This window comes from Camelina sativa, chromosome 8 (assembly GCF_000633955.1).
Source record: "Camelina sativa cultivar DH55 chromosome 8, Cs, whole genome shotgun sequence".
NCBI lineage: Eukaryota > Viridiplantae > Streptophyta > Magnoliopsida > Brassicales > Brassicaceae > Camelina > Camelina sativa.
In genome coordinates this window covers 21,976,876-21,991,704 of record NC_025692.1, presented here as the reverse complement: position 1 = coordinate 21,991,704, position 14,829 = coordinate 21,976,876, and the positions used below count along the sequence as shown (strand labels likewise).

Below are 14,829 nucleotides of genomic sequence, written 5' to 3'. Positions count from 1 at the left end.
TTCCGACAGGTTTGGTGAGAGGTTTAACTCTGTTGGCTACCCATAAACTAGTTCTCTTTGGGTCTTCCTTGTACCATATCCCAAGATACCAACGAGAAATGGACTCATTGGGTTTGAAGAGACCTAACTCGAAGACATTTCCAGGAGACACAAGGGTTTGGTTGCTTGAGACTGTAAGACTTTCTGGAGAGTAAAATACTGACTTAGAAGAAGAGAGCTCATATAAGAAGCAGAGGAGGAAGAAGAATATGGAGGTGACACAAAGTGGAGCTCTCATCCTAACCCAAAATTGAGCGCTAAATGTTTTCTAGGAAAGACTTGTTTGATTAGATCGCCGAGAAAAAAAATTGGGACGATGGAAACAGAGAAAAACGAAGATGACTATCTGGTACAAACAAAAACAACGTTAGACACTTGTCTTAAAACACCATAAAGCAATAATAGTTCTAACAACTTTAAAAAGTCTCGTCCTCAACCAGATCTAGAGTATGGAGTAGAGTAAGAGTATGGAGCAAAATTGATGTTAAGCTGTTACCACCCAAAAGAGAAAAAATCTACTCATAACAAAGAGCCATTGAGAATTGAGACGACGAAATGTGATCTAGTGGTTGTGGAAATACAACTACCTAGTTAACATTGTTTGTTGTGATGCGATCCCCCCATTTAGGCCATCATTAACGGCAAAACACTCTCCCTATTCTAAGCCCAATTATATAATAAAAAAATGGAACAGTGGGCTTAGATCAAAAATATTGGTCTTGGTTCAGAACTGATCCACAACCCGTTCTAACATTCTCCCTCTCTTCTGACTGGTCGGAAAAAAAATGAGAAGGAAATATTTTCATTTCTCTCATTCCATCGAAATCGTGTCTAGGGTATGTTTTTCTTTCGAAAACGGTGACAGCTTCGTTCTCGCCATAGTCGCCGCCGAAGCTTTGTTTTCCGGCAATTGAAACACCAAAATCGAAAGGAGAGAAGCTAGTTCCGTCCTATTCTGTCAATCACCAATATTTAATGACATTATTTACGGTCGAGCTCCTGAAGTTACGTACTATGTCAATGGAAATGAGTATAATTTGGCTTACTATCTGACGGATGGTATTTACCCGGAATGGACGACATTTGTTAAATCCATCCCACAACCACAACATCCGAAACATCGTTTGTTTGCAGAAAAACAAGAAGGTGCACGAAAAGATGTTGAGCGTGCATTTGGAGTCCTGCAATCTAGATTCGCCATGATTAAAAATCCATCTCTTTTATGGTCAAAGGGTAAGATTGCATATATTATGAGAGCATGTCTCATACTCCATAATATGATTGTCGAAGATGAACGAGATTCATACACGCTCTATGACGAACAAGAATTCCAACAAGAAGATGGAACCGGAATTACTCCAGATCTTTCATTTTCAGTAAATATGCCTTCAAATCTTGAGGGTTTAGGTGATGGCCATACTATAATTCGTGATAGACAAGCACATCAGAAATTAAAGGAGGATTTGATAGAGCATATATGGAATAAATTTGGACATTAAACTATTTATTCATTAAATAAGATGTTTATCTGCTATAATTAATTAAGTAATATGTTTGTTTGTTTTTTTACATTTTATTTACAAGTTTATAAGTAAGCAATTTAAATGTTATTTTATAAGTTTTTATTTGTAAAATGTTTATGAATATTATATTATTAAATCTTATGATCTTAAATATGTTCTCCCAATAACTAGCTTTTTAACAAAAGATCTTAACTACTGATCTTACATTATTTCACTATATCTTTATTCTAAGAACACCATAATTAGTTCTCCCATTTTTTTTACCTATGATCTTAACAACTGATCTAATATTATTTTCACTATATATTTAATCTAAGAACACAAAAAAAAGTTCTCCCATTAATGATGCCCTAACAAAACATGATTGGTTCCGTTCCACATTGACATGTAAATTAGTTAAGAGACAGAAGAGTAAATGTTGAAAGACTTTTTTACTTCTGGTTCAGTTTAGGTGTCCTGTGTTTTGTTAGCACACTGATCGTGATAATCATAAAACCAGTCAACGTCTTACCATATATAAATTCACTAAGAAACGACTTGATTGGAAACTAAAATAAATAAAATCCTCAACTGAATAATTCTACGTAGAGAATTTTGAATTTTCCTTTTGTATGATAAGTTCCTTCACTGTGGTTAGTTTTCCATCTCAATTAGATTTTTTTTTTAACTATCAATCGATTATTGCATTCTTTTCTTATACGTAAGCAAAAAACAACAGTAAGTTGTTAGCTAGACACTTTAATTCCCTTAAAACCCCATAAGAAAATAAGTTGGAACAACTAAAAACGTCTCTCGTCCTTTCCTCAAGTACTATATCGATCCAACAGTGCCCATTTTTCTCCCAAGCTTGCTCCCTATTTAATTTAAAGCATCATTTTTTCTTCTTCTTTATGAATTTATTCGACGCTAGGCTGCTGGCGATGTGATATCTTTCTTTATGGTTGTTGTTGAATTGTGGGGTTGGTTCTAGTGTAGGCTATGTTTAACTTTTTATTCTTAACAATGAAAAATTGGCTTACGAAAGCAGAGAAAACCATGCATGTGTGTGTGCTCAAGTGGAGTGGTGTGAAGGAGTTTACCTTCTAAATGCATTGAAAACTTAAAAGAAACACTGAGTATGGAGCAAAAACCTTTCAATACCACTGCCATCATATTCTAGTTATTACATGCAATGCACACAGCAGAGAAAAAAACCTTTCCGTAATAAGGAGCTATAGCCATTCAGACTCTTAGATGCATTTTAGACGACGAAGGATCAAATTAATTAGCACTACAAGAAAACAATCGATTTGAGATGGAAGAATCCATCGCACATCCCTCGCAAATCGTGAATCGCAACGGATTTGCGAGATACTACAATCCCTCGCAAACAGCGTCTCGCAAATACCAAACATCGCAAATGCCTCGCAATTTGCGAGGATCACATTCCTCGCAATTCACTAGCAGTTTGCGAGAAACCTCTTGACTCGCAAATCTGAAGCAATTTGCAAGAAACTGAATCCATCGCAAATACGTTGCAAGCTGGATTAAATTGTATTAAAATTAAATTTGAATTTGGATTAGAATTGAATTGAATTGAAACTGAACTGAAATTTTAATTTGAATTGGCAATTGGGAATAGAATTAAAATTCCTATAAAATCCAAACTGAAATGGAATTTAAATTGTCTTAACAAAAAATTCAAACTGAAATGAAATTTAAATTGTCTTTAAAAAATATTTACATTACAAAACACATGGTTTTAAAAAGTTTGAGAGAGAGAGTTGGTAGTGTTGGTAGTGTTGCCCTCTCCACCGGGGTTTCCTGTTTCATCGATGTTGGTAGTGTTGCCCTCTCCTCCGGCTTCTGGGTTGATCCTTGTCGTGTTTCCAAACTTAGAAGCAAATTCCGGATCCTTTTCAGCGAGATACTCGAAGTATGCATCATAGCTATGCATCTTCTTTGAACTTTGTTGGATTTGAGTCGCTTGAGTTTGAATTTGAGTCACCTGAGTTTGAATTTGAGTCGCCTGAGTTTGAAAACAGTCCTCAGCGGCAGCTAGCTTCTGAGCCAATATTACCGGATCATTAGCCGGAGACATAGGCGATGGACCGCTACTGGTAGAGGATGCTTCAAACTGCAAAGAAGCTCCTGTAGACAACGAACGAGCAGGTGGAGTCACCTCCTGATGATCCCCAGAGCCAAGATTCACATTAGAGGATGAAGGAGAAGGAGTATGATAAGACGGTGTCTGAGGTAGTGGTTGCGAGGTTGAACGGCGAGAATTAGAACCAGTGGGAGTCCGTATACGGTTAGAACCGGTGGGAGCAGGTACACCTTGATCAGACAAGAACCTTGTGTAATCGTTTCCATTAAACATCTATAAGAAAATCAAAATCAATTTAATCATATCTAAGAGAAATTAGATGAAATTAGGGTTAATAGATGAAATTAGGGTAAATAGATAAAATTAGGGCTAATAGATGAAATTAGGGTTAATTGAAGAAATTAGGGTTAATTGAAGAAATTAGGGTTAATTGAAGAGATTAGGGTTTGACGAGGAGGATAGAAACAAAGACGAAGAGATATTAGGGTTAATACCTTAACGGAGAAGACGAAGGTTCGACGGAGAAGACGAAGGGTTTGCCGGAGAAGACGTAGGTTCGTAGGAAAAGACGGAGGTTCGATAGAGAAGATGAAGGTTCGACGGAGAAGACGAAGGGTTTGCCGGAGAAGACAAAGAAGAAGAAGGGTTTGATAGAGAAGACAAGGGTTTGCCGGAGAAGAGAATTGCGAGTGACGGAGAAGAGTGGCTAGAGTTTGCCGGAGAAGACGAAGAAGAGCGGCTACGGTTTACCGGAGAAGACGAAGAAGAGAGAGAGATTAGGGTTTGAGAGGATAAGGAAGAGAGATTAGGTTTTAGGTGAATGGGTTTGAGCTTCGCTCAAACTAGAGCTCAGTGGTATATATAAATATTTTGTGTCCTCTTAACTCCCTGCAAATATTGCGACGGAATAACTAGGAACCGACAAACTGACTAATCAAAATTCACCAAATTTGTGAGGGATTAGCGTGGGAACCTCTTACATCCCTCGCAAACAAGTCACAACAACCGACAAACTGACCAATTAAAATACACCAACTTTGCGAGGGATCTGCAAGGCCAAGTAAGAAATCCGTCGCAACTCCCTCACACTTTTATAATCAAATTCATTTTATATACCAACATCATCCTCATTGAAATGTACTCAATCAAAAGCTAAAGAAAGTTTTCCTATGCTTTGGCAATTATTGATCCAATATTATTAGTTTGCTAAGTTCATATTTTCCTACAAAATATGAAAATAGTTTGCTATGAGTAGACAATTAATGGAAACTATTAGGTGTATATACAAATAGTTTGCTATGTGTAGATAAAATTAAAGTAGGTTCATATTATTAGTTTGCTAAGTTCATGTTATTAGTTTGCTAAGTTCAGCTTTTCCTATGCTTTGGAAATTAATCTCCAAAGTTTCTTGTCTCTTGATGCAATATTGGTTAGTAATGCTCTTCTTTAATTTGCATGTAAAAAATCAAATTGCGAGGGAACCGTGAGGATTTAGCGAGGAATTAGCTAGGGTGACTCTTACATCCCTTGCAAATTGCGAGTGATATGCGAGGCTCTTGTGGGGAATCCTCACATATCCACCGCACATCCCTCGCAAGTGTATATATTCTTTTGCATCAACTTTATTTTCTTAATGATACAATCTCTATTAATTTCATGTTTTTCCCATGTTTTGGAAAGTTCATTGTTTATATAGTTGGTGATTACTAGACTATGGACTCTACATTGCAATTGTTGATCAAAACACTTTAACACTTGGTCTTATATGTTCATAATGAAAGTAAATCACATCTTGATTTACATATATATATATCTTATGTGTTTTCTTTACACATGTTGATTCATCTCAAATTTTTTTTATCTCTTGATGTTTACTGGGAACCTCACTTCAGATTTAAACCTAAGCTCAAACCTTAAGCTCAAACCCTAAACCCTAAACCCTAAACCTTTAACCCATACTGACCTCACAAATCCCTCACTTATTCCTCGCAAATTTGCTATGGATTATATTACTCGCTAATTCGTCGCAAGACTGCTATAGATTTGCGAGGGACAACTTTTTTCTCGCAAATTAATCGCACATCCCTTGCAAATTTGCGAGGGATTGTCGAGGGAGTTGTCCCTCGCAAATTTGCAAAGGATTTGCGAGGATCCTCGTCTTCGTAGCAAATGACCCGCAACAAATTTGGGAGAGCATTTGTCCGTCGCAGATTTCCATTGCAAAGAGCGTGTTTTTTTGTAGTGTAGTAGTTGTGGAAATGCATGGAACTAACATTATATTTGGGGAACTACGAAAGATTTCTCCATGTGGCACTAACCAAACATAACCACTGGGAAGATATATATATCATGTATTCAGTTACACATTTTGGGTGCATTAATTGTTGTTTTCTTTGTAACATGTATATCATATCCTACTATAATAATTGGGAAGTACAAATATAAAACTAACCTTAAAATGTGTAAAGAATTACATTCAATTATCATTAAAAAAACTTAATTAAGATTAAATAATTAATTAAATAAATAATTCTAATTAAAAAACGAAAATAGGAGAAACATCAAATAAAATAAATTGTAGAAAATAAAAAAAAATCTTTTAGAATCAAAACTAATTTGTACTTAAAAAAAAACTAACATATACGATTTTTTTACATATTAGTTATATCTTTTTACTTACTTTACAACTATAGCAAAGATTTCACAAAGGTTTAAATAATTTTATTCATTACATACAAATGTTTTAGTGACAGGTTTTCAATAAACATTTTTAAAATACAAAAATATAATATAAGCAACAAATTTTTAATCACAAACCATTATAAGTAATATAATAACAAAATAAATTATTATAAATTTTCATTAAAAAAAGTGCAGCCTGCGGTTTTCCGCGGGATAGTACCTAGTTTATATATACATTTTTGAAGTACATTTTGGGTTCTACCCTTTTATTTATGCTTATTTAAAAACTTATTTACAAAGTTAATCCCTAAAAAATTCCCAAAAATAGCATTAATTCAGATTTTGTTTCCTAAATATTTTACATTCTATTTCAAGTAAAAAAATTACAGCAAAATCAATATGGAAACAAAAACTATGATATATTTAACCACGTTTTCTATTGTGGCGACGTTATATACATGTTTTAAAACGTGGAGCAACCTTACACAAAAAGTGTATGATTTTTTTATCTTGCTTTCCAAACAACAGTCGACCATAGACAAAAGTGTAGAACCATATATCCCCATTACAATTCAGACCAGGCTTGCTTCCACGACATTGTAGAAAGAGGGTTTCACACAATGAATTTGTTTGAAGGGGGGAAAAAATTCACTTATGAATTCTCTCAAGAAACTCGATCAAAGCTAAAAAGTAAAAGGAAATTGAAATCTCTTGGAAAACAAGCTAGGGTTTTGCTCAAGAACAAAGAAGAATTAGGGTTACTGTATTGATTGCTGGATGATTTACAATTCTCTATTTATATGCTAGCCTAGATTACAAAATAAGTTTACTTTTCTAATTGAAATTAGGAAGGTTTCTTCTTTTGATGTCAGGTCGGTCTCAAGAGACGATCTCCGGAAGTCCGCTGGTTGCTCTCATTGGGCCGGTCGACTTCGTTGGGCCATCATTTGAAGGCCCATCTCGCCGTCCTGAGCGAATTCCCTGTTTAAAAAGTGGTTTGCTTTTGGTTTAGGTCTGTATGTCGGGGGTGGTGCTAAATTCCACACCAACAGATATTCTCACTCAGTTTTTGCCTTCTGGATCCTAAACCGTAGCCCGACCCGACTCATTTATGTTGATTCTTCTTTACTTGGTGTGGTGGGAACAAAAAATTTTGCAAGAGATCGATTGATGAGACTCAACTTCTTCTTTCTTGGCTCTCTACAGATTCTTTTTCTTTTCTTTTTTCAATCCTCTTCTGATCTCAACATAATAGATTCGTTCTCTACTAAAATGTAATGTTTGTTAGTGACATCATTGATAGTATAATCTATGTATAATATAAGTTATAACGATGAAATGAGTAACACATATGTGGCTTCAATTGGTAACATCATTTAAACAAACAAGGCGGGTAAATTTTTTTTAGCGGTTGTAGAGAAAGTGGTTGAAGAAAAAGCGGTTAGAAAATATGGAAGAAAAAATGGTTAAATTAAAACGAGCGCGGTTAAATAATAGTTATGAATGGTAACAAGCAGTTGAATAGCATTATGTAGTAGTACTATTGTAGTAATGATAAATTTATTTCACAAGACATAACCTAGCTAAAAGGTTTGTCTATATATTTAGATTTGACGGTATCTTCATTTAGTCCCCAAGATACACACATCTTTCTTTCTAAGTTAACTCTAATATATACAATAGTAGTTTTTCAAAGGTGGAAGAAGAGGGTTGCACAAAATTCTTGTGATCTTATTAAAGAGAATCACATTCCTGTAATAAAATTAGTGTGAGTATCCATCAAAACAAGTGTCTCTGCTCATTCAATCCATCACAACATGTGTCTCCCCTAATGAAATGCATGTAACACTTGTTCACTTGTTCACCACTTGTCACCAACCTATTTATAGTTGTCTATATCTCCTTCCATTATAAATAAGAGTTATGTAGAAGAGAAAAATGGTAGTGACAATAAGTCTTAATATTTCTCTAAATTTTTCTCTATTTTCTTTCAAATCTATACATTCATCTTCTAGATCTCTTTCTCTTTTGATTCTTCATAATAAACATATTGTTATCTCCAAACTTTTAATATAGTTCACAACAATTCCAAAGTTTTTTTTTCTTCTCTTTTGTTAATTTTTTTTTTCTTCTATGTTGTCCGAAAAAAACTTTTCCATATTTTTATTAAGACCACATCAGTAGCAAACAACTTTGGAATGTGATTCTCTTTAACATTTACAGCTTGTGAGGATAATAGCAACATAACGAATCTTGGTGAAGAACATAATTAAAAGTTTAAAACCCATGGACCATGTGAAAACTGTCTCTTATCATCGATTTATCGTTTATCCTGGAATCAAATATTTGTGCATAATCTCATAGATCACATAAACTCAATTACGAAGACTCGCCTCATTTCAAAAATAGAGTAAAATTAGTTTCTTTAATCCCAAGAAAGTAGAAAGAGTATAAAATTTATTATCAAAGCTACTTTAAATGTAAGCATTAATTTCATGCGTTCAGTTTACTATAAATTATCTAGAAGGCCAAGGGGGCTAAGGCGTTTGCTGCTATTAGCTAGTTTCGTTTTTGTTGGAAATTGAGATCTGCAGGTAGACCAACAGGAGTAGATTCAAGCTTGTGTGAAGTGTCTCGTGGATTTTTCGGCGGCGTGAGCGGTTCCTTTACAAAACCGGGTGGTCGAATATCCGGTACATCCTCATCGGCTGGAGTCTTCGGATTCGCTACATCATCCAAACCCTACAAACAACATAGAACAAACAACTTAGTTCTGACAGCTAAACTTGAAATAGATTTGAATGAATGACTCCAGAAATTATTAAGTTATATAATACCAGAAATTTTAAGAAAAAAGATTTGAATGAATGACAAAAACAACCCAAGTTAAAAATGGATAATACTTTATGCAAAACAACCACATATATAAATATCAGGTGCTAAAGTTTAAGTAAATATAATGAACATACTTCGGGGTCTGATGGAAATAGACCAGGCTCGTCTCCATCGTTACGAGCATGAATCTCCGGATCAGCGGTTCGACCAGAAGAAGCTAGTCTCTTCGCATGAAGACGACGACCAAGAGTAGTACTTGCTACAGTAAAAGCTGGTGAAGACAGCATTTTATCTTGGCAATGTTGTTTTTTGTCTGCTGGATAAAACAATGAGGGTGTTTAAGTGTTTTAGATACACGAAATAAATAGTCACAAAGCCAAACCCTAGTTTCATGGTCGATGGCTCTTGTTTTGAATCTAAGACCTATTCTACCTCCTCTGTTTTCTAATATTGCGGGTCAAAATAATTTACCTATTGAATAAATAAATAAAAAGTTTATGGTTTTGCTTAGACATAACCACGATTTTTGTAATAGCACGGAATGATATTATCATAAAAGGAAGGAGCCTATAAAAGAGAAGAAAAAAAGTGAACTTTATTAGAAAAAACGAAATAATTATAATGGCCAAACTGAATAATTGTTTCTTCTTCCCCAAATGATTTTAGTAGTAACATTGGGACAAACTTCCAAAAATAAAACCCATAAACGTACAAATGTTTCTTCATATCCACGAGTTGAGGAGTGGGCATGGAGAGAAAGAGAAGAGAGATGTTTCTTCTTCGTGACGTTACCACCGTTCCATATGTGACTTACTTTATAATAAGGTCCAAAGCAACTATTACTCAATACAACTTTTTATACCTTACAAATAAAGTTGAAGTGACCAGGAGGAGGAACATTAGCGCTTCCGAACTGGAAACCAGATTGTGGAGCATGATTCTCATCGTTGCCTTCTTCTTCATTGTCTTCAGTCCAAAAATTTTCAAGGATCTTCACGGCTCTTTTGTATATATCATTGTTGTCGTGACTCTGAAGATTTTCAATCTTCTCAAGTCCTTCAGCTTCATCAATCATTTGAGCGTAGAGGTTGTCATCTCCTGTGTGACCTAACTTCTTCTCTGCTTCTCCANATTAGCTAGTTTCGTTTTTGTTGGAAATTGAGATCTGCAGGTAGACCAACAGGAGTAGATTCAAGCTTGTGTGAAGTGTCTCGTGGATTTTTCGGCGGCGTGAGCGGTTCCTTTACAAAACCGGGTGGTCGAATATCCGGTACATCCTCATCGGCTGGAGTCTTCGGATTCGCTACATCATCCAAACCCTACAAACAACATAGAACAAACAACTTAGTTCTGACAGCTAAACTTGAAATAGATTTGAATGAATGACTTTAGAAATTATTAAGTAATAATGTAATATAATACCAGAAGTTTTAAGAAAAAAGATTTGAATGAATGACAAAAACAACCCAAGTTAAAAATGGATAATACTTTATGCAAAACAACCACATATATAAATATCAGGTGCTAAAGTTTAAGTAAATATAATGAACATACTTCGGGGTCTGATGGAAAAAGACCAGGCTCGTCTCCATCGTTACGAGCATGAATCTCCGGATCAGCGGTTCGACCAGAAGAAGCTAGTCTCTTCGCATGAAGACGACGACCAAGAGTAGTACGTGCTACAGTAAAAGCTGGTGAAGACAGCATTTTATCTTGGCAATGTTGTTTTTTGTCTGCTGGATAAAACAATGAGGGTGTTTAAGTGTTTTAGATACACGAAATAAATAGTCACAAAGCCAAACCCTAGTTTCATGGTCGATGGCTCTTGTTTTGAATCTAAGACCTATTCTACCTCCTCTGTTTTCTAATATTGCGGGTCAAAATAATTTACCTATTGAATAAATAAATAAAAAGTTTATGGTTTTGCTTAGACATAACCACGATTTTTGTAATAGCACGGAATGATATTATCATAAAAGGAAGGAGCCTATAAAAGAGAAGAAAAAAAGTGAACTTTATTAGAAAAAACGAAATAATTATAATGGCCAAACTGAATAATTGTTTCTTCTTCCCCAAATGATTTTAGTAGTAACATTGGGACAAACTTCCAAAAATAAAACCCATAAACGTACAAATGTTTCTTCATATCCACGAGTTGAGGAGTGGGCATGGAGAGAAAGAGAAGAGAGATGTTTCTTCTTCGTGACGTTACCACCGTTCCATATGTGACTTACTTTATAATAAGGTCCAAAGCAACTATTACTCAATACAACTTTTTATACCTTACAAATAAAGTTGAAGTGACCAGGAGGAGGAACATTAGCGCTTCCGAACTGGAAACCAGATTGTGGAGCATGATTCTCATCGTTGCCTTCTTCTTCATTGTCTTCAGTCCAAAAATTTTCAAGGATCTTCACGGCTCTTTTGTATATATCATTGTTGTCGTGACTCTGAAGATTTTCAATCTTCTCAAGTCCTTCAGCTTCATCAATCATTTGAGCGTAGAGGTTGTCATCTCCTGTGTGACCTAACTTCTTCTCTGCTTCTCCAACCACGAGAATGTTCTCTAGCGCTTCTAAGCAAACCGTTATGACCTTCATATCCGGGCAAGTAAGGAGATCGCATATCGGTTTTATACAGCCTTGGTTCACCATAAACCTGAGAAGAAACAATGGATATATATATAACAAATCAATGACCTTCTTTAATTGACGGAAACATTTGTTTTCTGTTTATGTGTTTTACTTGATTTGATCATGAGTGCCACCAGAAGTAGCATTTGAGATTGCCCAAGCAGCTTCTTTTTTTACTTCAAATTCTGCACTTTGAAGCACCCAAACAAGGGACTGGATTATACCTGCTTCAATCACTGCCTGCACATCCGGGTTTTAATAAAAATCAGACACGGGAAAGTTCAACTTTCAGCTTTGTTGTTAAGTGCCATATATAAAACTAAACTCACTTGTATCTGATCTGCAATCCCAGCTGTAATGTTTGAGATAGTCCAGCAAGCTTCCTTCCTGATACTCTTCTTGTAAGTGTTTTTTAGAAGGTTCAAAAGACAAGGAAGCGCTTGATGGTCGATAACCATCTGTGTTAGGAGAATAAGTTAGAGACATTTTCTTCTGAAAACTCAAAATTAGAAATATATTATATGCACCTGAGTCTGTAGATCATCGCCGGTTACAATATTTCCAATGGTACGAAGAGCCGGAATCAGCACTGATGGTGACGAATGGCTAACCAGAGGAAGAAGAAGCATATAATTCAGATAGCATATTCATGCGTGGCCTGTAAAATTAAGATCACTATCAGATGCTTACGCTAAGAGCTCGATGAGGCGAGGGACAACTCCTGCTTGGATGACCGCTTCTATTCTGTCAATTGAATTATCCGAGAGGTATGACAGGGCCCAGCATGCATCTGTGAGAACTTCTTCATCTGTGGATTGCACAAGACGCTTAAGAACTGGTAAAGCTGGTTGTGTCTGCTCAGAAAATGTAAAGAAGCAACATATCAGACGCATGTTAAAAATATTGTGGAGAGTCCATGATTGGTCAATAAAAAGAGTGTATAATCTTTAAGAAAACCTGTTCAAGTGAAGGCTGGGGCTTCCCTCTGCAGAAGTTTGACAATGTCCATGTAGCGTTCCTCAACATTGAAAGCTTTGTATTCTCATTGAATTGAGTCAGAAGAGGCATCATGGCACCATAACTTAGGACAAGATCACGGCATTTTGGTGAGTCTCCAGCAACATTTCCCAACGCCCAAACAGCCTATACTCAGGAAAAAAAAAAAAGAGACCTCAATGTGGTAACAGTCTCATTGAATTTACTCCTAAGGTCTAAGAGTTGCTCTGAAAACATTAGAAAAACAAACCAACAACAGTGGGGATTTTAAGCAAATACCTGTTCGCGGACATCTTCGCTTGCAGAGCTGAGAAGTTGGATGAATATCGGGACAGCGCCACTTTCAATGATGACATTCGTATTCTCTGATGTCCCTGAAGCAATATTGGTGAGCGCCCAAGCTGCCTCAAACTAAAAGCACAGGACATAAATAAACAGCAAAGGCAAGTTAACAAAATACATCAAGCTAGTAACTATCATCAATCTATCCATATAAAAACCAAATCGCAGAGATCAGCTCACCTGAAGTTTGGGGAAGTCATCCCTGGAAAGAAACTTCACAACACGAGGAACAACACCAGAGTGTACGACCTCATTGATAGGAGGGTTTTGCTCTACAAATTAAAAACAAATTGCTAAAGACTCCTAACCAAAACGCTGATCTTCATATACTACTACTACTATTGATGATTTATAATAAAAGCATAAATCACAAACCAATCGAAAGCAGTTTCCGCAAGAGATTTGTCGNCAATGTCCATGTAGCGTTCCTCAACATTGAAAGCTTTGTATTCTCATTGAATTGAGTCAGAAGAGGCATCATGGCACCATAACTTAGGACAAGATCACGGCATTTTGGTGAGTCTCCAGCAACATTTCCCAACGCCCAAACAGCCTATACTCAGGAAAAAAAAAAAAAAAAAAAACAGACCTCAATGTGGTAACAGTCTCATTGAATTTACTCCTAAGGTCTAAGAGTTGCTCTGAAAACATTAGAAAAACAAACCAACAACAGTGGGGATTTTAAGCAAATACCTGTTCGCGGACATCTTCGCTTGCAGAGCTGAGAAGTTGGATGAATATCGGGACAGCACCACTTTCAATGATGACATTCGTATTCTCTGATGTCCCTGAAGCAATATTGGTGAGCGCCCAAGCTGCCTCAAACTAAAAGCACAGGACATAAATAAACAGCAAAGGCAAGTTAACAAAATACATCAAGCTAGTAACTATCATCAATCTATCCATATAAAAACCAAATCGCAGAGATCAGCTCACCTGAAGTTTGGGGAAGTCATCCCTGGAAAGAAACTTCACAACACGAGGAACAACACCAGAGTGTACGACCTCATTGATAGGAGGGTTTTGCTCTACAAATTAAAAACAAATTGCTAAAGACTCCTAACCAAAACGCTGATCTTCATATACTACTACTACTATTGATGATTTATAATAAAAGCATAAATCACAAACCAATCGAAAGCAGTTTCCGCAAGAGATTTGTCGCCTCCAATTGTGAATTGCTATCCTCTGACCAGATTCCAGCAACCAATGCTGGTAGATTTTCTATTAACTGCAACACGAAGAAGAAGAGACAACTATAATAATAATAATCCACAAATCTACTCTCTCAGTCTCAGGTAGCTAACAAGCAAAATCTGACAATCTCCGTTGAGATATCAACCCTAATTCTCTCTACATGTCAAATTCAACACACAAAGCTCAACCTAGATTCCATCCATATAGCAAATCTCCAGTTCAATTAGAAACAAACACTTTTTGCAATCTAATACAAAAATCGATCTCCAGTTACATAATTCATATGAAGTAGATACGATCCCTAACCAAAACAAATCAACCTCCAATTAGATCCATAAAAAAAAAAAAAAAAAAAAAAAAATCAATTGTAAACACAAGTAAAGAATCACATACTTGCTTGGCTGAAGAAAGATCCTGTCCCGGTTGTGACGCGGCTAAGCCAAAAGCCGCAGAAGAAGCCGTGAGTCCTTCGCGCCGCTTCTTCTGCAAATTCTCC

General features: G+C 36.0%; 3 protein-coding genes across 3 annotated transcripts in view; all 3 read right to left on the bottom strand.

The window, feature by feature from the left end:
* Nucleotides 8,292-9,615, bottom strand: LOC104707888. Its single transcript, XM_010424331.2, has 2 exons — nt 9,300-9,615; nt 8,292-9,072 (listed from the first exon to the last, which is right to left on the bottom strand). Exons 1-2 carry the CDS (start codon nt 9,450-9,452, stop codon nt 8,890-8,892), a joined length of 336 nt encoding a protein of 111 aa, XP_010422633.1. The 5' UTR covers nt 9,453-9,615; the 3' UTR covers nt 8,292-8,889.
* LOC104707889 lies at nt 10,302-11,035 on the bottom strand. Its single transcript, XM_010424332.2, has 2 exons — nt 10,720-11,035; nt 10,302-10,484 (listed from the first exon to the last, which is right to left on the bottom strand). Exons 1-2 carry the CDS (start codon nt 10,870-10,872, stop codon nt 10,302-10,304), a joined length of 336 nt encoding a protein of 111 aa, XP_010422634.1. The 5' UTR covers nt 10,873-11,035.
* The window catches only part of LOC104709806 (importin subunit alpha-3-like), a 5,492-nt gene continuing 1,951 nt past the window's right edge, over nt 11,289-14,829 (bottom strand). Inside the window, exons 2-12 of the mRNA XM_010426362.1 lie at nt 14,727-14,825; nt 14,268-14,367; nt 14,073-14,164; nt 13,830-13,961; nt 13,556-13,689; nt 12,756-12,807; nt 12,489-12,652; nt 12,326-12,404; nt 12,128-12,256; nt 11,911-12,038; nt 11,289-11,823 (exon numbers count right to left, since the gene is read on the bottom strand). Of these exons, the coding sequence (XP_010424664.1) occupies nt 11,442-11,823; nt 11,911-12,038; nt 12,128-12,256; nt 12,326-12,404; nt 12,489-12,652; nt 12,756-12,807; nt 13,556-13,689; nt 13,830-13,961; nt 14,073-14,164; nt 14,268-14,367; nt 14,727-14,825 (1,491 nt within the window). The 3' untranslated portion in view covers nt 11,289-11,441. The remainder of the gene's footprint in view (nt 11,824-11,910; nt 12,039-12,127; nt 12,257-12,325; nt 12,405-12,488; nt 12,653-12,755; nt 12,808-13,555; nt 13,690-13,829; nt 13,962-14,072; nt 14,165-14,267; nt 14,368-14,726; nt 14,826-14,829) is intronic.

What these genes read in the sequence shown, in the direction of transcription:
- LOC104707888 (XM_010424331.2), bottom strand. Translation starts at nt 9,452, where the DNA reads ATGCTGTCTTCACCAGCTTTTACTGTAGCAAGTACTACTCTTGGTCGT. An exon ending in TATTTCCATCAGACCCCGAA is followed by an intron (nt 9,073 to 9,299) that starts GTATGTTCATTA and finishes TGTTGTTTGTAG; the next exon opens with GGTTTGGATGATGTAGCGAA.
- LOC104707889 (XM_010424332.2), bottom strand. Translation starts at nt 10,872, where the DNA reads ATGCTGTCTTCACCAGCTTTTACTGTAGCACGTACTACTCTTGGTCGT. An exon ending in TTTTTCCATCAGACCCCGAA is followed by an intron (nt 10,485 to 10,719) that starts GTATGTTCATTA and finishes TGTTGTTTGTAG; the next exon opens with GGTTTGGATGATGTAGCGAA.